We start from the raw sequence: 24,965 nt of genomic DNA on the forward strand, positions 1-24,965 counted from the left end.
TGGGAGGGGGAGTAATTTCTGCAGTGCTCTCTCCCTTACTGTAAGAATGAAATGTGCGGTAAAACTTGTTCCTTACTTACAGTGGTTGTAGCAGCGTTGCCTCCCCCATGGAGTCTCGGTTATGCCAGCGGTGCAGTGCCTATCCTTGAGTCATGTCTGTGAACTCGCTGCATTCTTGGGAATGTTGCCCACATCCTAGACCTCAGTTGCTTGATTTGGTACAGGGTATGCAAGATAAATGTGGTATACACCCTTCAATGCGTTCCTTTTTATGCTCTAAAATGAAATGAGGAAGAAAACATGCAAATTAAAAAAAATTGGAAAAAATTTCTAAATATTTATCTTCCTACATTTCAGTAGATCATCTTGCGTATCCCAGTTTGGAGACTATTAATTGCTCTGTGACATAGCACAGTGTGTCACAACTTGACTACTGACCAAAACACCTGAGGTGCCTAGTAAATATAGGTTCTGCTTTTGCATGTATTGTCCACGTGATCACAATAAAGAACATACTCTCTCCAGTTTGCTGGCAGCCCTCGACCCTCGTATTACATTCTATCCAGTCCAATTACACACTTAACTTAGCTGCCAAGCTCCTATAGACATTTGTGTTTTGGGTCTCTGTTTTAAGGGGAAAATAGTAGGAAGGGGGAATTCTGACTTTTTAAAAAGTTGAGGTATATTTCACAGACAGCAAAATGCACTAGTCTTAAATGTATAACTAGATGAATTTGGGAAAATATATATTAATACATTCATATGACCATCCCAATCAAAATAGATAACAATTCCATCACCCTAGAAAGTTCTCTTATGCCTTCTATCTAGACAATTCTTTTTTTTTTTTTTTTTTTTTTTTTGAGACAGAGTCTCGATTTGTTGCCCAGGCTAGAGTGAGTGCCGTGGCGTCAGCCTAGCTCACAGCAACCTCAAACTCCTGGGCTCGAGCGATCCTTCTGTCTCAGCCTCCCAAGTAGCTGGGACTACAGGCATGCGCCACCATGCCCGGCTAATTTTTTATATATATATCAGTTGGCCAATTAGTTTCTTTCTATTTATAGTAGAGACGGGGTCTCGCTCTTGCTTAGGCTGGTTTTGAACTCCTGACCTTGAGCAATCCGCCCGCCTCGGCCTCCCAGAGAGCTAGGATTACAGGCGTGAGCCACCGCGCCCGGCCCACTAGACAATTCTTATATCCCACAGGCAACCACTATTCTGATTACTATCACCATAGATTTGTTTTGGGACACTGACTTTTGTTATTTCATTGTCTAACCCAACTCATCAGGAATTTGGAGTATAAATGCAAAGAAGAGTTTATTTTAGTGGGAGCAGGACTATATTGTCTCCCTTAAGAATTGAGGCAAGAAGGTATTATAAAATCACACCTGCTATTTAACAATAGCTATGTTCCAGACACAGTACTAGGCACTTCATACATCATAGGCAGAAGAGGTAAACATCTAGGCAAGAACAAGAACCCAACACCTAGGCAAGAATTGCTTCTTAGGAAGCAATTGTGAAACTGCTTTTTATGAATGAGCAACTAAAGTGATTTCTTGAGATGGAATCTACTCCCAGTAAACGTGCTGCAAACAGGCCAGGCACTGTGGCTCACACCTGTAATCCTAGCACTCTGGGAGGCAGAGGTGGGAGGTATTGCTTGAGCTCAGGAGTTTGAGACCAGCCTGAACAAGAGCAAGACCCTGTCTTTACTAAAAATAGAAAAATTAGCTGGGCATTATGGTGTACACCTATAGTCCCAGCTACTCAGGAGACTGAGGCAGGATGATCACTTGAACCCAGGAGTTTGAGGTTGCTGTGACCTAGGCTGACGCCTTGGCACTCTACCCAGGGCAATAGAGTGAGACTCTGTCTCAAAAAAAAAAAAAAAAAAAAAAAAAAGCTGTGCACATTATTGAAGTGACAACAAAGGATTTAGAATATTACAATATCAACTTAGTTGATAAAGCAGCAGCAGAGTTTGAGAGGATTGATTCCAATTTTGAAAGAAGTTCTATGAGTAAAACGCCATCAAACAGCATTGCATGCTATGGAGAAATCTTTTGTGAAAGGAAGAGTCAATTGACGTTGCAAATTCTTATTTTAAGAATTGCCACAGCCACTCAACCTTTAGCAACCACCACCCTGATCAGTCAGCAGAAATCGACGTTGAGGCAAGACCCTCTACCAGCAAAAAGATTATGACTTGCTAAAGGCTCAGATGATTATTAGCATTTTTCAGCAATAAATTATTTTTTCATTAAAGTGTGTACATTTTTTAGACACAATACTATTACACACTTAGACAGCAGTATGGTGGAAAGATAATTTATATGAACTAGGAAACCAAAATGTGTGATTTTTTAAAATTTTGATATTTGTTTTATTGCAGTGGTTGGGAAATGAATTCACAATATCTCTGAGGTATGCCTGAATGTTGATGTATTTCAAGACAAAAAGTTGATTTGGGCCGGGTGTGGTGGCTCACGCCTGTAATCCTAGCACTCTGGGAGGCCCAGGTGGGCGGATCGCTCAAGGTCAGGAGTGTTTCAAACCAGCCTGAGCGAGACCCCGTCTCTACTAAAAATAGAAAGAAATTAATTGGCCAACTAAAAATATATATACAAAATTAACCGGGCATGGTGGTGCATGCCTGTAGTCCCAGCTACTCAGGAGGTTGAGGTATCAGGATTGCTTGAGCCCAGGAGTTTGAGGTTGCTGTGAGCTAGGCTAACAGAGTGAGACTCTGTCTCAAAAAAAAAGTTGTTCCTGAGCAAAAGCGAGACCCTGTCTCTACTAAAAATAAAAAGAAATTAGCCAAACAACTAAAAATAGAAAAACTAGCTGGGCATGATGGTGCGTGCCTGTAGTCCGAGCTATCCAGGGGGCTGAGGCAGGATGATCACTTGAGCCCAGGAGTTTGAGGTTGCTGTGACCTAGGCTGATGCCTCGGCACTCTAGCCCTGGCAACAGAGTGAGACTCTGTCTCAAAAAAAAAATTTTTTTTGATTTGCCATAGCAATGTTAGTTGCAATAACGATAACAGCTATTACCATTTTTGGAGTATTCACTATGTGCTCACTTTACATATATCATCTCCTTTAATCCTATAAGGTAGATATTATCATCCCTATTTTGTATATGGTAAAACTGAGACTTGGAAAATAAAAATAACGTTATGACTTTTTTCCTACTAATTGTATTGTAAAACTTGATATGTATGGTTTCTTAGACATCACATCTACCCTGCACCTCACTTCGTTTTTATTTTTATTTATTTATTTGTTCAATTATCAGAGGTTAACCTCATTTCATTTTTAAATAGTGAAATACAGGCCTGAAGTACCCCTTTGTGAAGCTTGGGATTTGGAATCAGAGGCTTCTAGAGATGGAAAGGAGTCTTAGGAATTCACATTTTTAAAGGAGGATCTAGTACCCAAAGGAGTTGAATGTCTTAGCTATGGTCACTCAGTCCTCTGGTTGGGAGACAAGGCTTCCATCTTCTAGGCTAGTATTCTCAGTCTTTAACCTGGCCTAAGTTTCAAGAAAGTGCAGAGGCTAGGCTTTGGTATAATCATCTATACTAAGCATCATCAAGTATTTTAGCCAACAACAAAAATAATCAAGATAAAATAAAATTAATTTTTTTGGCTTATAGTTTCTAAGTGATCACCAGCATCTCATAGCTATTTATTTGACAAAGAATTTGATCCAACTAATGCCATGTACTGTCAAGGTGAGCAAGACACAGTAGTGTAGACATGTACAAAGATCTAGGGTGCTATAGAAATGTGTAAAACAGTGGTTCTCAGCTGAGGGGGTAATTCCAACCCCTACCCCCAGAAGACATGTTGGCAATGTCTGGAGACCTTTTTTCATGACTATGGTGGCGGGTGGTACTGGCATCTAGTGTGTAGAGGCCAGGGATGCTGCTAAACAACCTAAAATTCACAGGGCACCCCCCCCCCATAAAGACTTAGCTAATCAAAAATATCAATAGTGTTGAGGTTGGGAACTCTGGTATGGAGCCAGAAATATTTTCTACAAGGGTCAGGGGAGTGGGCAAAGCCTGGTGGAAGGGTGGTCACAGAAGAGTTTGATAAAGTGATAATGACTGGGGCATAGGGGTGGAGAGACCCTCAGTAGAAGGGATAGCATGTGCAAAGCTGCAGAAGCATGACACATTTGGGCAACTCCAAACACTGGGAAAAGCGTTGTGGGTATTAAGGCTGAACAGCTAGGTAAAAGCTAGACATTCAAGAAAATATATTGAGTTAGAGGAATCACTGTAGGAAAAAGTGGTTCTATGATGGCTCTTTATAGGTCACTCAGGAGCGCAGTGCTGCTGGTGTGTATCTCTGCAAGCTAAAACTGCTGAAGAAAGCTGTATGAAATAAAGCTTTTCTTATCCTGCTTCCTTAGAACCTGGGATTTTTTCCAGGCCTGTGTTTCTTTCTAAGAGATAGAGTTGGGGCTATTTCGATGAAATGCGAGAGGTGTACTAGCTCGATATTAAAGCCACACAGCTGGCATCTTAATGCTGTTGATGGGATCATAAGCAGGGTTAAGGTAGTCATTTATCATGCATTAAGCTTATAGGTTGATGATGGTGTTTATTTCCTCTTTCATAGAGCAGCCTAGTCCATAAATGGGGATCTGTAAACCTTAAGATTAGACTCCTACCACCCCCTCGAATCTAAATAAACTGCCCTCTTCCCCTCCAAATAAAAAAAGTGGGCAGGTCAGCTATTCCAATCAGGGTTTCTCTTTTTCTTAAGCAAATAATGATCAAAGCAACTGACAAACTGTCACGGAATCTGTCAGATCTCAGTCTGGTCTTGCCCCTTCTCTCCAGCTCCTGAACTTTTCTTCCTTCTGTCATGCTCTCAGCCCATTCCTAGCAAACTAACCAGTCCCCGCCTCCTGGTCTGCAGCCATGCTGGGCCTACTGAGCACTGATCCAAGTGTCCACTTCTGCCCTCTCATGGCCTGATGACCGAGCTTCACAAAGGTTAGTTACTTTTTTCTAACTTAGCAGGTTTTCTAGGCATAGTGTGAAAAACAGGATCAACAGGGGATATGGATTCGGGAGCATGAAAGGAAATTCATAAAGGGAAGTATTTAACTTTTGACAGCTTGTAGCTGCTATACTCTCTCCAGGCCTTGGAATAACGGAGAATTTAGATTAGAGAAGCTGGTAGGGAAGTAATGAAATCCACCAAAAGATTTTGAAAAAAATTAAACTACATGCTATACAAAAATTTACCTTCTCTGTTAATGTAAACATTTGATTAGTTTTAGATTTAAAAGTTACTATGTGTAACTTGGTTTGCTCACATATTATATTTTATATTTAAAACAGTTGATTCTCATAGGAGTTAAACATTTTTAATTAAATTCCTTCCTTTAAGAACTCTTCAGAGCTAAAATAAAGGAAGTTATATTCTTCTGAACTTAGTGTTTTCTTGACTGTCAGACAGACAAAGGAAAATGTTTATTTACTACAAGAACACTGAAAAACTCACTAAAACTTATGAATAAGAAATTTTGACACATGGGCCTTTATATTCTGAGTTATCATCATTTCTGCCAGTTTCCACTTCTTATAAAGTTTAATTTCATTATATGTATATTAATCATTAATATCAGGTTCTAATTTCCTCTATCATGGGGCCTTTAGATTTACTCATTTCTGTCCTTAGCTGTTGAAGCAAACAGGGCTATAAGCATTTGGCTTATAATTTCTAGAGGTAAAAACAAACACTATTGCTTATTCCTATTATATATATTCCTTTAAGGCCAAGTCAGTAAAAATAGACACTTTTCCATAATAGTAAAAAAAGTTATTTTTGTGATAGTGAGCTTCCCATTATTTCAAATGTTCAGGAATGTGCCAGAAAGGAGTGAATTAAGTGACTTAAAATCTCTTTTAACTCTGAGAAGCTCTGAAAAGTCTGAAAGTTCAGAATCTTGCTTTCTTATGTGAAAATGGCATAACTTGTGAAGCAGAAATGTATCTTGTTCTTGTGTTTGATCTGGCTGTGCCATATGGTTTGTCTCTAGATAAATTGTATTTCTCTGCTCTTAAAGTTAATTCTTCAGAAAATCAGCCCATCAAAGTTTAAGAATTACTTTGGAGGAATAAAGGCTGAAAAGCAATAAATAAACTTTCCTTAAATATTTTATTAGCCATTATTTCAAAAATTTACAGCCCAAAACTTCTCAGGAAAAAAAAAATCTCTGGTAAAAATGAAATATTTCTTCTGCAAGTTTCCAAGGACTTCATAGCTCTAATCCTTGCCTTTTCTTTGTTCTTTGAGAATGTGCACAGTGAGTGGAAAGAGGATACATGCTTTCTTAGAAAGTGATTCCTGCAGTAAGGGCTTTACAAGGATAAGTATTAATTCCTGACTTTAGTTTTTCTCCTTTTGCCTAGAGGTCAGATTTTCCCCAAAAGGGCTGGCAATTGATGTGATTTCCTAAAAGATTTCCAGGTACAAAAATTTCAGAATCTGGCTGTAATCCTGTAATCCGCCTGTAATCCTAGCACTTTGGGAAGCCTAGGCAGGCGGATTACTCGAGGTCAGGAGTTCGAAACCAGCCTGAGCAAGAGTGAGACGCCGTCTCTACTATAAATAGAAAGAAATTAATTGGCCAACTAATATATATAGAAAAAACTAGCCAGGCATGCCTATAGTCCCAGCTACTCGGGAGGCAGAGGCAGCAGGATTGCTTGAGCCCAGGAGTTTGAGGTTGCTGTGAGCTAGGCTGACGCCGCAGCACTCACTCTAGCCTGGGCAACAAAGCAAGACTCTGTCTCAAAAAAAAAAAAAAAATTTCAGGATCACCTTTGGTTTCCAATTGTATATGTCCCTCTAGAGCAGTAGGAAGTTATTCCGGATATTATGCCTCACAAATTTGATCTATTTAAAAAATTCAATTACACAAAACATATTAAATTGGCTCTTCACTGACTCAATGGTTAAGATAATAGGCTTTGGGGTCAGATAAGGAGTTCAAATATGTGACCCTGGCAAGATACTTAAACTCTTTAAGCTTCAGTTTCCTTAAAAATGGGGTAATAATACCTATTCTTGTAGAGTTCTTATGAAGATTAAATAAAATACTATATATGAAGCCTTTTGCACAGTGAATGCTCAGTGAATATTAGCTAATATAATTAATCCCTTATTTTATAGCACAGGATAAATTCTTGAAAGTCAGGGTAACTGGCAAAACCTTAGCTGGCAAGATGAATTAGCCATAAAAAAACCCAATCAATAATATCATGTTTTATGAATTAATGATAAACCAATCATATCATATAAACAATCAATAACACTAAATATATTTTTCACATCATAAAATTCACCCTTTTAAAGTGTGCAATTCAGTGGTTTTTAGCATATTCACAAAGTTGTACAACCATCACCACTATCTAATTCCAGAACATTTTCATTAACCCCAAAAGAAATCCCATAATTATCAGTCACTCCCCATTCCCCCTGTCCCAGCACTGACAACCACTGTATACTTTAAATATATTTTTAAAACACATGGAATAAAATTACTAAATGATATCCACCTTCAAAAGACAATGCATTCACCAGGATTACAAACTGACTCTGGTAGGTATCCTTTTTCCTATAACACCTTCAAGTGTCCAGGTTATCCTACAAGTTTTATCTTATTCTATTTTTAAAGTTTTCAAGACATTGCATTTTAAGCCCTGATTGGCTTAAATGCAATCTTCTTAAAATCCATTCTTTTTCTGTACGTGCATATTTCCTGATGGGATATTTTTCTGGGTTTTGTCTTCTAAGCACATATTGAGAGGCTGGAGAATAAACAGATATTTTTCTCTTCACTTCCACAGAATTGCCCACTCAGCCTAGTACAAAAAATGAATTAATCTTATTTTTAAATCTTTTGTTATCTTTTGGTTAATGAAAATTAAATGAATTATTAATATGCAAAAGGATGGCGAATTAAAATTTTTTAGTGTACAGCATAGCCATAGGAAATAATACTGGAAATATGAATTTTCAATATGTTATAGAAAATTCTGAATTCTGGGGCCCTTTTTTAAAAAAAATCTTACAAAACTTAATTTGATAGGCTATGAAGAACAACAGAAGATTTTGGAGGCAGAGAAGCATTAGCAATTATTATTATTATTAACTAGACTTTGCAACTGATTAGATGATGAGGAAGGAAGAATAGAATAAAATAAAATCCACAGATGGGTTTGAGGCCCATCTGTGACCAGATAGAAGAAGTGGCGGCCACATGATATGTGTAGGCCTGACCTTTAGCATGGACTGTGGGAGTGACAGTTACTGCAAATAACTCAGATTTCAAAACTGGAAGATTGTTGCTGCAATCAATACAAATAGGGAAGTCAAGAGAAGGAACTGATTTAGGAAGAAATCTGAACTCTGTTTCAGTCATGTTGATTTTCAAAGACCCAGTCTTAGGCTCAGAAATACAGATTTGGGAGTTACCTTTATAGAGGTTGTATAAGAACTCCTAGAAATGAATGGCTTACTTGGTAAGAAGAGAATATAAACCTAGAAGAGAGCTGAAGACAGCCCATGGTGATTATTTGCACTTAAGAGAATGAGAAGAGGAAGAGAAACCGGCCAAGGCATAGGAGTGATCAGATACAGGAAAATTAGGACATCACAAGGGCCAAAGGATAGATTAAATAAGTCAAGGAAGATGGAGAATATCATTAAATGAGTGTTTAGCAAACTCTACCCCAGCACTCTAAGAAAAAATTTCAACAGGGTGCTGGGGTAGAGGGTCCATTACAGGAGCAGAGATTCAGACAAGTCACCTTAAGCAAAGAGGTAACCTCACTTACTGTGAGGATAAACACTCTCTCCTCTGCCACATTTGTTGAATGAGGCATTATGCTAGGCATAGGAATCTAGGAAGAGCCAAAGGACAGTGCTGTGGTTAACATAAACAGCCATTTTCCATATTTGTTTCTCTCTATAAGTCTTGTCTCTGCCAACTGACTCCCTCCACCCTTCATCTCTACATTTCCTCTGCCTTCTGTTCAAAATTCATCTCCTAGCTGGGCATGGTGGCTCACGCCTGTAATCCCAGCACTCTGGGAGGCCAAGGCGGGTGGATTGCTCGAGGTCAGGAGTTCGAAACCAGCCTGAGCAAGAGCGAGACACGTCTCTACTATAAATAGAAATAAATTAATTGGCCAACTAATATATATAGAAAAAATTAGCCAGGCATGGTGGCGCATGCCTGTCCCAGCTACTCAGGAGGCTGAGGCAGCAGGATTGCTTGAGCCCAGGAGTTTGAGGTTGCTGTGAGCTAGGCTGATGCCACGGCACTCACTCTAGCCTGGGCAACAAGGCGAGACTCTGTTTCAAAAAAAAAAATTCATCTCCTTTATTCTGTTTCCTTATGACTCTTTGTGCCATGACTTTTCATGTCCCAAACACTACATCATGGCAATCTTTAAGCTTTTGCTCCTGCTGTCAATTTATGGATTCTCCCTTTGTTTCCAGATTTAAATTCACAAGAGGTTCTGGTTTGCCAGATTATCTTTTTTTTGTTTGTTTTTTTGAGACAGAATCTCACTCTGTTGTCCAGGCTAGAGTGCCATGGCATCAACCTAGCTCACAGCAACCTAAAACTCCTGGCTCAAGTGATCTCCTGTCTCAGCCTCCCAAATAGCTGAGACCACAGGCATGTGCCACCATGACCAGCTAATTTTTTGTTCTATATATTTTTAGTTGTCCAGCTAATTTCTTTCTATTTTTTTTAGTAGAGATGGGGTCTTGCTCTTGCTCAAGCTGGTTTTGAACTCCTGACCTTGAGCTATCCACCTGCCTCGGCCTCCCAGAGTGCTAGGATTACAGGTGTGAGCCACCGCGCCTGGCCCAGATCATCTTTTTATATTAGGTCATGTCTTTGATTGCTGGACAGTCTATGGAATGGACCATTGGTGACCTGGGAGAGGTAGTGGCAGGCACATGATATGTGTAGGCCTGACCTTTAGCATGGACTATGGGAGTGACAATTGCTGCAATTAAGATACCTAGTGGGTATTAGGAATTAGTCTTAGTTTAAAATTCAAGTGTGCAAAGAATAGCACATAATATTTTCTATAACACTGCTAAATATTGACTTTGAGCCCCATTCCTGTGGGCTGGAGAGAAAGTCAACTTGTAATGTGGGGAAAGGCATCCATACTGATTACTGCTGGAAGTCCATTACCCAATTTTGTTAAGATGGTATATTGACACCCTTCTCTAAATACATAGATGTTGGATAAAGTGTCAAAAACAATTTAAGCTTTGGTTCTTAAGAAGTAGAATAAAAATAGTGATTTTCTTAGAAACTCATCCTTCTTTAAGTCAAAACTATAAGGAAAATGAAAAATAGACTAACCATTGCAATGAAACTAGAGACAACAAATAGCTTGGAGTATAATCTAGGAGAAAGTACTGCCAAATATAGTGAAAGTCAAGCAGGAATGTGAAAGAGGATGCCTAAGGATGCAGATCTTACACAAAGGGAGAGTGACATAGTTCTCCAAGAAAATGCCCCATCCTATGGGCCAAGACACACAAGCTGTCATACAGAACAATGAAAACAGGCAAGTAGGCTTAAGCTGGAGCTTCCCTACACCCATTTGTCACAAAAATTTGAGATATAGAGAAGGTGAAGTTGAACAAAGACAAATAAGCCATATTTGCAAGAAGTAGTCTTTTGGTGAGGTAGAGTGAGGAGATAGACTCTTCGTTGTAAGAAACCCTGCAATGCTGATCATGGGGAAAAAAGAACTCATGCACACATCATTTCATAAAGAAAATAGCCTCAAATATGGTTTCACCTCCACCTTCATACAAGTGTTGTGCAAATAGCTGGTTCAGGAAGAACTCACCGCATTCAAAGATGTTTTCAAAAACATAGCTGGGGCTGGGGGCAGTGGCTCACGCCTGTAATCCTAGCACTCTGGTAGGCTGAGGCGGGAGGATAGCTCAAGGTCAGGAGTTCGAACCCAGCCTGAGCAAGAGCAAGACCCCGTAACTACTAAAAATAGAAAGAAATTAATTGTCCAACTAAAACTATATAGAAAAAATTATCCGGGCATGGTGGCACATGCCTGTAGTCCCAGCTACTCAGGAGGCTGAGGCAGAAGGATTGCTTGAGCACAGGAGTTTGAGGTTGCTGTGAGCTAGGCTGACACCATGGCACTCTAGCCAGGGCAACAGAGTAAGACTCTGTCTCAAAAATAAATAAATAAATAAAAACATAGCTGGGTGCGGTGGTATGAACCCATAATCCCATAATCCCAGCTACTCAGGAGGCTGAGGGAGGATTGCTCGAATCCAGGAGTCTGAGGCTAGTCTGGGCAACATAGCAAGATCTTGTGTCCTAAAACAAAAACAAACAAAAAAAGATGTTTAAAGAAACAAAAAATAAATAGCACCTATAAAACAAGAATGCGAGAAATGTCCAGAGCAAAGCACAAAGAGCTATGAAAATATAAAAAAGAAATTAAGAAAAATGGACACTAAATTGAGAAGCTCTGGATGTCTGATAGTTTCAGAAAAGGAGACTGCAGAGAATGATGGAGAGGTAATATTCAAGGAGAAAATGGCTATATTAGGTCTGGACAGGCAAGACTCAGGTTTTGCCTGGGTTTGGGGAGATAGGTATCAGGGATAAGGAACACAGGCTGTGTGGGAAACTATGAAGCAAATGGCTAGGGACTTAAGTATTTGGACACATAAACAGTATGGGATGAGGTCAACATAAATAGTTATCAATGAGAATGGAATTTGATGATAGGCAAAAGATTTTTAGCCATGATTCCCTGGCTAGAATAAATCTGAATAAGAGAGAAACTAAGCCCATAAGTACAGGTAAATACAAACTTCTAATTGGGAATGGAGGGTTAAGAATGAGAAACAGAGTAGTTCTGGATACTCAAATTCTCAAGATAACACACAGGAGATGGAGATGGCTCTGGCCTTTGGGATAGAATTCTTTGAATTCCTTGATCCTACCACTGACTTGAGTGACAGAGCAAGTTCATGTTCCTCTGAGCTCCAGTTTCCCTCTCGGGAGTAGAATAACCTTTGTACCAACCCTCAGGAATTTTGCCTCAGAATAAATCTTCTGTCAGTATTTAAGTTTTTTATCCTTCAAGGGGAGACAATATGCAAATTGAAAAATAGAAGCCAGGGGCATCTAGTTGCACTTTGCCTTGACCACAAATGTAGTGAAGGTCCAGATGCGAGCAGCTCATGGACAGAGCTCCTGTGTTACTTATTTCTATGCCCCAGGAAGTATAGGCATAGATACAAAGCTGTTATCATTGAATGTTTACTTATACCATCACACCCTTAGGTATTGACATTGAAGCCACTTCTGGTGAACAGTCATCAAGTAGTAGCACATCCTGAAGGCACTATAATATAACTTTCTGCAAAGCAGGATATTGTTCAGTCTAAAAATTCTGGCTCTGGAGTCAAATGGTTTCACTTTTTTAAACATTGAGGTACAATTAATATAACATAAAATGAACCATTTCAAAATGTAGCATTTAGTACATTTACAATGTTTTGCAGTCATCACATCTGTCTAGTTCCAAAACACTTTTGTCATCCCAAAAGGAAACCTCATATCCATTAAGCAGTCACTCCCCATTTCCTCCTTCCTCCCAGCCCCTGGTAACCACTAATCTGCTTTCTGTCTCTGCGGATTTACCTATACCATATATTTCATATAAATGGAATCATGCAATATGTAATCTTTTGTGTCTGGCTTCTTTCACTTAGCATAATGTTTTTGAGGTTCTTCCATGTTGTATCATGTATCAGAACTTCATTCCTTTTTATGGCTGAATAATCTTCCATTGCATGGATATGCCCAATTTTGTTTATCCATGCATCAGCTGATGGACATTTGGATTGTTTCCACCTGCGGCTATGGTGAATAGTGCTATTAACATTTGTGTACAAGTTATTTTTTAAATACCTGTTTTCGATTCTTTTTCAGTCCCACCTAGCATTAGAATTATTAGGTCAAAAGGTAATTCTTTTTAACTTTTTGAAGAGGTGCCAAACTGTTTTCCACAGTGGCTGCACCATTTTACATGCTCATCAGCAATGAGTACAAGGGTCCCAATTTCTCCATATCCTCATCAACATTTGTTATTTTCCATTTTGTAAAAATTATAACAATACTAGTAGGTATAAAGTGGTATCTCATTGTAGTTTTGATTTGAATTTTCCTGATGACTAATGATATTGAATATCTTTTCATGTGTTTGTTGGTAATTTGTCAACCTTCTTTGGATACATGTCTATTCAAGTCCTTTGTCCATTTTTAAATTGGGTTGTTTGTCCTTTTTTTGTTGAGTTGTAAGAGTTCTTTATATATTCTATATATGAAGTATATATCTCTAATCAAGATATATACTTGACTTTAATAAAGTATAGGATTTGCAAATATCTTCTTCCATTCTGTGAGTTATCTGTTCACTCTCTTGTGAAAAGAAAACTAAAAATAATTTGTTTTCTTGTGATGTCTTTATCTGGCTTTAGGATCAGGATAAGCTATCCTCACAGAATGAGTTAGGAAGTGTTCCCTCCTATGTTTTGGAAGAGTTTGAGAAGGATTGATATTAATTCTTTAAATGTTTGGTAGGATTTATCAGTGAAACCATACGTTCCTAGGCTTTTTGTTGTTGTTGTTATTGGGAGGATTTTTGCCTACCTTTCTCTTTACTTATTATAGGTCTGTTCACATTTTCTATTTCTTCTTGAATCTGTTTTGATAGTTGGTGTGTTTCTAGGAATTTTTTCATTTCATCTAGGTTACCCAATTTGTTGGCATAGAATAGTAGTTTCTTATGATCCTTTTTTTATTTCTATAAGGCATGTATTAATGTTCCCACTTACATTTCTGATTTTACTAATTTGAATTTTCCCTCTTTGGGTTTGTCAATTCTGTGGATTTTTTTCCCCAAGAATCAACTTTTTATTTCAATGATTTTATTGTTTTTCTATTCTCTATTTTGTTTATCTCCACTCTAATCTTTATTACCTTCTTTTTACTAGCTTTGGGTTTAGCTTGTACTTTTCTTTCTAGCTCAGGGAAATTTAGGTTATTGATTTGTGGTCTTTCTTCTTTTTTAATGTAGGAGTTTACAGCTATAACTTACCCTATTAGCAATGTTTTCACTGCATCCCATAAATTTTGATATGTTGTGTTTTTGCTTTTCTATTAGTACTTTCTAATTTCATCTGTAATTTCTTCTTGGACCCATTAGTTATTTAAGAGTCTGTTGTTTAATTTTCACATATTTGTGAATTTTCCAGTTTTTCTTCTGTTATTGATTTCTAGTTTCATTCCATTGCAGTCAGAGAAGATGCTTTGTATGATTTTAATCTTTTATAATGTATTGAGACTTGTTTTGTGACTTAACATATAGTCTATCCTGTAGAATGTTCCATGTGCACTTGAGAGGATTATGTATTGTGCTATCCTTGGATGGAGTGTTCTATATCTGTCTGTTAGGTCTAGTTGGCTTATAGTGTTGTTCAATTCCTTTATTTCCTTAATGATCTTCTGTCTAGTTGTTCTATCCATTATTGAAAAAGTAAGGTACTAAAATCTACAACTATTATTGTAGAGCTATTTCTATCTTCAATTCTGTTTTTGCTTTACATATTTGGGGCTCTGTTGTTAGGCGTGCATATGTTTATAATTGTTATAACTTTGTGATGAATTGACCCTTTTATCATGTCCTTGATAATGTCCTTCTTTGTCTCTTGTAACAATTTTATCTTATAGTCTATTTTGCTTGATATTAGTATAGCCGCTCCATCCCATTATTTGTATGAAATATCTTTCCATCTTTCATTTTCAACTGATTTGTGTCCTTGGATCTAAAGTGAGTCTCCTGTAGACAACATATAGTTAGATCATGTTCTTTTTATCCATTCTCCCAACCTCTGCCTTTTAATCAGAAGTTAATCCATTTTGATAAAATGTAATTACTGATAAAGACTTACCTATGCCATTTTGTAATTTATTTTCTATATATGCTATCTTTTTTGTTTCTAAATTCCTCCATTATTTCCTTCTTTTGTAGTTGATTTTTTTCCAGTGTACTATTTTGATTCTCTTCTCTTTTTCTTTACATTGTTTGGTGTTTTTTTCTTAGTAATTACTGAGGGTTTTACAATTAATATATTAACTTTGTAACAGTCAAGTGTGAATTAACGACAACTTAGTTTTAATAGTACAAAACAATAAGTTTTACTACAAAAATTCTACTCCTTTTCAGTTCTGTTTCCTCCTTATGTTGTTATTTTCACAAAATATATCTTTATACATTGTGTACCATTAACACACATTTATAATTGTTGCTTTATGCATTTGTCTTTTAAATCAAATAAGGGTAAAAGAGGACTTATAAACCAAAAGCTGCAATAATATTGATCTATATATTAATATTTACCTATGTAGTAATTAATATTTACCTTTAAAATTGGTCTCTATTTCTTTTTATGGCTTTAAGTTTCTTCCTAGTGTCCTTTCATTTCAGACTGAAGGACTACCTTTAGCATTTCTTCTAGAGCAGGCCTACTATCATTTCTTGTAGTGTAGGACTATTAGAAAATTCCTTCAGGTTTTGTTGCCTTTGGCAGTGTCTTGATACCTCTTTCATTTTTGAAGGATGATTTTGATGGATATAGAATTCTTAGTTGACACTTTTTTTCTTTCAACAGTTCAAATATGTCATCTCACTGTTTTCTGTACTTCATATTTTCTGAAAAGAAATTGGCTGTCAAGCTCATTGAGGATCATTTGTACATGATGAGTCACTTTTCTCTTGCTGCTTTCAAAATTCTCCCTCTGTTACTTGACACTTTGACTATAATGTGTCTCATTGTGGATCTCTTTGAATTTATCCTGCTAGAAGTTTGTTAAGCTCTTTAGATGTATAATTTCATCATATTTGGCAAGTTATCAACCATTATTCTTCAAATATTCTTTCGATACCTTTCTCTCTCTCTCTTCTCTTTCTGGGATTCTCATTATGCACATGTTGGCAGGTTTGTATTTATTTACTTTATTTAGAGACAGAGTCTCACTCTGTTGCCCTGGCTAGAGTGTTGTGGTGTCAACCTAGCTCAAAGCAACCTCGAACTCCTTAGTTCAAACGATCTACCTGCCTTGGCCTCCCAGAGTGCTAGGATTACAGGAGTGAGCCACTGTACCCAGACTTGTGTTAGTATGTTTGATGGTGTCTCACAGGTCTCTTAGACTCTATTCATTTTTGGTCATTCTTTCATATTTCTGTTCCTCAATACATTTCTTATTTCAGTTATTGTACTTTTCAGCCCCATATTTTCTTTTCTTTCTTCTTCTTTTTTTTTTAAGATATGGGCCTCATTCTGTCACTCAGGATGGAGTGCCATGGTGCAATCATAGATCACTGCAGCCCCCAGTTCCTGGGCTCAAGCAATCCTCCCAGTTCAGCCTCCTGAATAGCTAGGACTACAGGTGCATGGCAGCATGCCTGGCTAATTTGCAAATCTTTTGTAGAGATAGGATCTTGCTATGTTGCCAAGGCTGGTTTTTGGACTTCTGGGCTCGCTCAGCTTCTCAAAGTCCTGGGAATACAAAATGAGCCACTGTGCCTGGCCCAGCTCCATATTTCCTATTTGGTTCCTTTTTACAAGTTCTAACTCTTCATTGGTATTCTCTCTTTGCTGATACATTGTTCTGGCTTCTTTTAGTTCTTTGAGCATATTTAAGATGGTTGATTTAAAATCTTTATCTAGTAGGTCCAATGTGTGAGCTTCCTTAGGAAAAATTTCTATCAATTTTTTCCCCTGTGAATGGCCATACTTTCTTGTTTCTGTAAATGCCTTTTTGTTGAAAACTGTACATTTTAAATATTACAATGTGGCATCTCTGAAAATCATATTCTCTCCATTCCTAGAATGAGTTATTGATGCTTATTTTGGATTTTTATTGTATTGTTTGCTTGCTTAGTGATTTTTCTAAACTATTTTTGTAAAGCCTTTGTCATGTGTAGCCACTGAAACCTGTGTTCAATTAGTTCAGTGGTCAGTTAGTGTTTTGACAGAGCTTCTTCAAATGCCTGGAGCCAAGAATAAGAAATAAAAACAAAAAAGTACTCTTCCAGTCTTTGCCAATTGGCTCTATGTTGTGATTTTTCTTTAACACTTAGCCAGGCTATTTACAGCTCTGCCTTAACCTTTATTTTCTGCTCACACAGAGCCTGATGGTCAGCAGAGGTGAAAGCTCATAGTCTTCTCAGGCCTTTCTTGAGCATGTTTCCATACTGGGACATGCTCATGGGCTTCTTGATTACCTGGTCTATGTGGGAGCTTTTAAAAGTCCTTGCTTCCCAGTATATCTCCTTTTACAACCTCTTGCTTCCCAGGCTTTTTGATCTGTTGATTGCTTATTGCTATGGCTTAGATATTTGTTTCCCCAAACGTCATGTTGAAATTTGATCCTAACATTGGAGGTGGGGTCTAATTAAGAGGTGTTTGGGTCATGGGGGTGGATCCCTCATAAATGGCTTGGTGCTGTCCTTGTGGTAATGAATGAGTTCTTGCTCTACTACCTCCCAAGAGAACTGATTGTAAAACAGAGCCTGGAAGCTCCCCTTCCTCTTGCTTCTGCTCTTGCCATATGATCTCTGCACACACCAGCTCCCCTTTGTTTTCTACTATGAGTGGAAGCAAGCCTGAGCCCTCACCAGAAGCAGATCCTGGTGCCAGGCTTCTTGCTTGCAGAACCATGTGCCCAATAAACCTCTTTTCTTTATAAATTACCCAGCCTCAAGTATTCCTTTATAGCAAACACAAATGGACTAAAACATTTATCCTGTTATTCCTTGACCCAAGCTGGTGTGGCCAATATTTTTGCCTTTAAATGCTTTCAGTGAAAGCAGGCTGCACATACTTATCCTCCTTTCAAAATCCCATAAAATTTATATAAAATGAATAGATCTATAACTGTATTAGAACACAGGAGACACAATGAGGAAAGCAAGGCAAGGATGAATATATGAAATATAATTTGTGGGCCTGGTGCAGTGGCTCATGCCTATAATCCAAGCACTTTGGGAGGCCAATGCGGGAGGATCACTTGAGGCCAGGAGTTTGAGACCAGCCTGGGCAACACAGCAAGACCCCGTTTCTATAAAAAATGTCAAAATTAGCTGGTTGTGGTGGTGTGTGCCTATAGTCCTGGCTACTTGGGAGGCTGAGGCAGGAGGATAAGTTGAGCCCAGGTATTTGAGGTTGTAGTCAGGTATGATCACACCACTGTACTCTAGCCTGGGTGACAGAGTGAGACCCTATCTCTAAAAAACCGTATAGAGTATATATATCTATATGTGTGTATGTGTATACACATAATTTTCTTTATATGAACATCAAACCAGGCAAAAAATAGTATATCATTTAGGTATATATGTATCACAAGTATAAAGTGATGTTAGGAAATAATAAACACAAAATTCAGGATAGTGGTCATCTCAGGAATAGGGGGAAAGGCATATAGGTGGTAAGGAGTATATGAAGAGCTTCTGGCATATCTCGCAAGGTTCTGTCTCCTTTCATGAGCGCTTATCTATCAATAATTCAATAAGCTATATATTTCTTTTATGCTCCTTTCTGTATTTGTGTTATACATAAAAAGAAAAGAATTCTTTTTCAATAATAGATATCATTAACAAAGTGAAATGACAACCCAGTGAGTAAAAAATAGATACTTGTAATGCATGTATTTGTTTAAAATTCCTATCTAGGAATACATGAAGAACTTCTGTGAATAAATAAAAAGACAGACAACTCAACAGTAAAATAGGCACCTTGAGCAAGCACTTCACGAATACAAACAGACAATTAACATAGGAAAATGGGCCCAACATCCACAGTTGTCAGGCAAATGGAAATGAAAGCCACAATACTTCTACACATTCATAGCTTAAATGAATATACCTATACTGAGTGTTGACAAGGATTTGGAACAATACTGGGGGCAGTATAAATTTATACAGCTACTTAGGAAACAGCTTGGCAGTATCTACTAAGCTGGATATATGCCAATTCTATAATCTGCTCCCAGGAATATACCCAAGAGAAATATACCCAAGGTCCTATGCAAGAATTTCCTGGCAACACTGTTTATAATAGTCCCAACTGGTAACTACCCCAAAGACTATCAACAGCAGAATAAAGAAGTAAATTATGGCAGATTCATACAATGGACTATTATACTACAGTGAGAATGATTGGATTACAATTATGTACAACAGTAGAGATAAATCTTACAAATGTCACATTGAATAAAACAAGCAAGCAACGAAAGAGTATATTATCCCATGGTTGCATTTACATAAAGTTTTAAAACAGGCAAAATTAATGTATAGTGTTAGAAGTGATGATAAGGGTCAACCTTGGTGAGGGGAAGAGACATGAAGCAAGGATTTAGGGGTTTGGGGGAACCTGCTAATGTTCTGTTTCTTTATCAGTGTAATTATCACACAAATATGTTCATTTTATGAGAAGTCAATGAGGTACACACTTATGATTTTGTATTTTTTCTGTATTTACATTTCTTTTCTTTCTTTTTTTTTTTTTTGAGACAGTCTCACTCTGTTGTCCAGGCTAGAGTGCCGTGGTGTCAGCCTAGCTCACAGCAACCTCAAACTCCTGGGCTTAAACAATCCTTCTGCCTCAGCCTCCCGAGCAGCTGGGACTACAGGCATGTACCACCATGCCTGGCTAATCTTTTCTATATATTTTTAGTTGTTCCGCTAATTTCTTTCTATTTTTTTTTAGTAGAGACGGGGTCTCACTCTTGCTCAGGCTGGTTTCGAACTCCTGACCTCAAGCAATCCTCCCGCTTCAGCTTCCCAGAGTGCTAGGATTACAGGTGTGAGCTACCGCACCTGGCCTGTATTTATATTTCTTAAATGTGTTTTACAAAAAGGAGTAGGGGAATCTTGGATGGTTAATGATATGCCACTGACTGAGACGATTGATCTTCCAGTTCTTTGTACATGATTTCTAGAAAACAAAATAAAAGTCATAACCAGTATAACAGAAGTTGAAAGTAAAGCTTTCACCTAATCCATGGAGAGAGTAAATGAAAAGAGGGAAGTAAAACAAAATACATTTCTTTGGTTGAATACTCTTTCTTTCTCTGCCTTGGTTCTCTATTAAAGTTTAAATAGTGTCATAAACTATGGTGTTAGAAAGCACTGAATTTGTTGGATCACTTTCAAAGGAGAGATTACGGTGCTTTTATTCTAGTTGCACCAATTCTCAGCTCCTTTAGGAATAGAGCCCACCATTTTGGAGTGCTGAACTGGGCAATGAGAAAGAGAAACTCATTTTAGCTGTTCTTTTCCAAAGGTATCCTCCAACCTCTCCTCCAACATTGAACCAGGCAACTATGTTAAAATGAATGATACAATCATCCAGCTACCCTCCAAAGCAGCTATACAAGATATTACTATGGAGCTACACTGTCCACTGTGCCATGATTGGTTCCGAGATCCACTGATGTTAAGCTGCGGCCACAACTTCTGCCAAGCCTGTATCCAAAATTTTTGGAAGCAGCAAACAAAGGAAACATTCTGTCCTGAGTGTAAGATGCTATGTCAATATAGCAACTGTACATTCAACCTTGTACTTGAGAAACTGGTAGAGAAGATTAAGAAGCTACCCTTACTCAAGGGCCATCCACAGTGCCCAGAGCATGGAGAGAATCTGAAACTGTTCAGTAAGCCTGATGGGAAACTGATCTGCTTTCAATGCAAGGATGCTCGGTTGCCTGAGGGACATTCTAAGGAGTTCCTGCAAATCTCTGATGCTGTCCGCTTCTTCATGGTGGGTGAGCCCTGGGCCTTGAGCAATCCCTTAGGAAAACTTGGAAAAATCTTTTGTAGCTTTTTTCCTCTTTTCCAATCCCATCTGTTTATTCAAATAATGATTAGAAAGCTCAGACTACTCAGAAAATACAATATATTTTGCAAAGTTATTTCTCTAGAGTTGCTGCTTAAGGAACAGTGGAGGAGCTCTGGCCTACTCCCTCAACCTAATATTTACCCAACTCTGCCATGACAATACTCTACTAAACATTGTGTAGCATATGGACATGTAAGATATTGATCTTGTCATAAAAGTTTCAGAATTTGGTCAAGTTTAAAATGAAGGAAATAGCAGAATCAATAAAAGCCTAATATTGAGAGTTAAATTTTGTTACATTTGTAATTCATAAGTGTTTAGAATTTCTGAGAAGAATGGAGAAAGCTGAAATAGTTAGAGGATGTATAGGGAAAGAAAGAGAAAGGACTTGCACTGGGAAATCATTTGGATTGGGAAGGGCAGAAGGAAGAAAACAAGTGTTCTAAGTGAGAACAACCTAAGTAAAAGTAAAGATGTTGAGAACAGTGTAACTAGAGTAGAGAACATATAGAGTTCTATTACCTTTTTTCAAACTTCTATAGCTAGCTAATAAGAGGGCAAAACTAAGTTTTCTGTTGCTTGTAATTTTCATCACAATTCTTGAAAAGGACAGGAACTATGATACAAGGAAAGGGAAAGATTTTTTGCAGCAAGAGTTTGCTTTATTTTGGCACACTGAGGCTTTAAGGGTATGTCCTTTATGGACCTTTATCTCCCAAGTTGATGTGGGTTAATTCTATTTGATATTTCCAGGAGCATCTTACCATCCAACAGGATCAACTAGAGACAATCTTGAGGGAGCTTCAGTCCCTGAAGAACATGCAGAAGGATATTATTGCTGATTTCAAGGTGAGAAGCAGGGTAGAGGGGTTATGAGATCAAATTGGAATACACCCTCCAGCTATGAGGGTGCAAAGGTGCCTATACATATATTATCAATACATTAAATAGCACTTGGGCTATAGAATTGGAAAACTGAGACTGTAGGGTGGGAAGACATATGGTGGTGTGGTAGGTTCCTAATAGCTGATCAATAGAGCAGATTAACCTTTCCTCTAACATGCTGATCCTTTTGACAGTTCAATCACTAGGCGATTGTTGTGTTTTTTGGTTTTTTTTTGAGACAGAGTCTCACTTTGTTGCCCAGGCTAGAGTGAGTGCCGTGGCGTCAGCCTAGCTCATAGCAACCTCAATCTCCTGGGCTCAAGTAATCCTCCTGCCTCAGCCTCCCGAGTAGCTGGGACTACAGGCATGTGCCACCCTATTGCCCGGCTAATTTTTTCTATATATATTAGTTGGACAATTAATTTGTTTCTATTTATAGTAGAAACGGGGTCTCGCTCTTGCTCAGGCTGGTTTCAAACTCCTGACCTTGAGCAATCCACCCACCTCGGCCTCCCAGAGTGCTAGGATTATAGGTGTGAGCCACCGCGCCTGGCCTAGGTGATTGTTGTGTGTTGAAATTTGTCTGGTCTTTCTCTTTATCTATGGCAAAGTAAGGAATTTACCAGAAAATATACTAAAGATTTCTATGTTCAAAGAAATACTTTTCTTTCCTTGGGGTTATAACTCTGTACCAAGAGTTATAATCTCTGGACCAAGATCTCTCAGGTTGCTGGCTTTCTCCATCTGATTTGATATTTATTAGCTGCCCCCAAAGCAAATAAATCTATTGCCTACACTTTCAACTTCTTAGGAGCTCTAGGACAACATTAATGGTTAGAGATTTGGCAAAATCAGTCCCTAGGTTTGGGGTGCTAAATTGGGAATTCTATTTCTTCATTAATTATTTCATGGAGGAGAGCCTTCTCTGGCATTTGGCATCTGGAAGAAGAAATATGTAGACTCAAGAAAAGAAGAAGGATAGATAGTAATGATATCTTCAGATAATCTTGTTTCTGTTAGAAGAGTTCCTAATTCAGCTATTAGAGTCAATAGAATCTTAACTATTAGAGTCCACAGTCATTCATTCAATAAATATTTATTGAGTGGGTCAGGCATTATACTACTAGATGCTGGGGGTGGGAGTCAGATGTTAATTAAACAATCCTACCAATAACAATAAAATAACAACTGTGATAAGTACTATAAATGAAAATATAGGGTATTATGATAGCATAAAAATGGAGAACAGAACCTAGACTGGGGAAATGGAGTGACTCTGAAGAGTCACCTATTAAACATTGATAACTAAAGGATAAATAACTTAGCCAAGTGAACTGGGTGAAGGGAATAGGAAGATGGACTGGAGAAGAATGTTCTAGGAAGAGAAGGGAGCATATGGAAAAGTCCTAAGACAGAAAGTTACTTGCTATGTTAAACAGAGAAAAGCACAATAAAGCTGACGCGTGCTAAGCAAGATGATATTGGTGAAGCAGAAATGGGTCCAATCATGTAGGCCCTCGTGTAGATAACGTTAAGAATTTTGAGCTTCAACCTGTGAATAATGAGAAGCCATTAAGGCTTTTTTTTTTTTTTTTTGAAACTTTTTGCCCAGGCTAGAGTGCCATGGCGTCAGCCTAGCTCACAGCAACCTCAAACTCCTGGGCTCAAGCGATCTTTCTGCCTCAGCCTCCCAAGTAGCTGGGACTACAGGCATGTACTGCCATGCCCGGCTAATTTTTTAATATATATTTTAGTTGGCCAATTAATTTATTTCTATTTATAGTAGAGATGGGGTCTCGTTCTTGCTCAGGCTGGTTTTGAACTCCTGACCTTGAGCGATCTGCCCTCCTCAGCCTCCCAGAGTGCTAGGATTACAGGCATGAGCCACCGTGCCCGGCCTAAAGGCTTTTAAATAGGACATGTTTAGAATGGACATGACATTTCATCATTTTGAAAATATCACTCTGGCGGCTATGTGGAGAATGGACTGGAGAGAGGCAACGGCAAGGACAATAGTTAGAAGTCTACTGCAGTGGTCCCTGAGAATGATGGTGGTGGCTTGGTTTAGTGACACAGTGGAGATACAGAGAAATAAATTGCTTGAGTATATGCTTTGAAGGTCGAAATTTACCTGGATGTGGTGACTGATTAAATGTCAAGGGTGAGTGGAGATGTCAAATAGGCAGTTGTATACAGGGATCTGCAGCTCAGAAGTTGGTTGAGGCTAACGATAAGAAGTCAGCATTACATGGACAATGAAAATTAAGTTTACTGGAAAAAAAAGAGACAAAAACTAAAAATAAAGTAACCATTAAAATTAAAAAAACCCAGAGCAGTCAGCATTAGATGTTATTTAAAGCCATAGAAGGAAAGGATATTGCCTAAAAAGAAAGTGTAGAATTAGAAGGGGAAAGAGCCCAGGACAGAATATCAAGTAAGTCTAAGACTTGGAGCTTGGTTAGAGGAAGTAGAACCAACAAGGAAGACTGAGAAATAGGCCGGGCGTGGTGGCTCATGCCTGTAATCCTAGCACTCTGGGAGGCAGAGGCGGGCGGATTGCTTGAGATCAGGAGTTTGAAACCAGCCTGAGCAAGAGTGAGACCCCCATTTCTACTATAAATAGAAATTAATTGGTCAACTAATATATATAGAAAAAAATTAGCTGGGCATGGTGGCACATGCCTGTAGTCCCAGCTACTCAGGAGGCTGAGGCAGTAGGATTGCTTGAGCCCAGGAGTTTGAGGTTGCTGTGAGCTAGGCTGACGCCACGGCACTCATTCCAGCTTGGGCAATAAAGCGAGACTCTGTCTCAAAAAAATAAATAAATAAAAAAAGACTGAGAAATAGTGGTGAGAAAGGTAAAAGGTAAACTGAAAGACTATGAGCTAGAGGAGAGGGAGTTAAGACTATTTTAAGTGTGCAATAATAATAGGCTGGGCACGGAGGCTCATGCCTGTAATCCTAGCATTCTGGGAGGTGGGAGGATTGCTTGAGCTTAGGAGTTCGAGTGCAGCTTGTGTAAGAGTATGATGCTGTCTCTACAAAAAAATAGAAAAATTAAAT

At 38.3% G+C, this 24,965-nt stretch overlaps 1 protein-coding gene across 2 annotated transcripts in view; it reads left to right on the forward strand.

Annotated features, from left to right (window-relative positions):
- Positions 1–997: 997 nt before the first annotated feature.
- TRIM69 (tripartite motif containing 69) overlaps positions 998–24,965 on the forward strand; it is a 28,455-nt gene continuing 4,487 nt past the window's right edge. The window contains exons 1-3 of one of the 2 annotated variants that reach the window (XM_076004314.1): positions 998–5,017; positions 20,463–20,939; positions 21,771–21,866. In XM_076004314.1, coding sequence (XP_075860429.1) covers positions 20,511–20,939; positions 21,771–21,866 — 525 coding nt within the window. In that variant the 5' untranslated portion in view covers positions 998–5,017; positions 20,463–20,510. The remainder of the gene's footprint in view (positions 5,018–20,462; positions 20,940–21,770; positions 21,867–24,965) is intronic. The other variant, XM_020286002.2, reaches the window with a different exon arrangement.

Source organism: Microcebus murinus, chromosome 6 (assembly GCF_040939455.1).
Source record: "Microcebus murinus isolate Inina chromosome 6, M.murinus_Inina_mat1.0, whole genome shotgun sequence".
Classification (NCBI taxonomy): Eukaryota; Metazoa; Chordata; class Mammalia; order Primates; family Cheirogaleidae; genus Microcebus; species Microcebus murinus.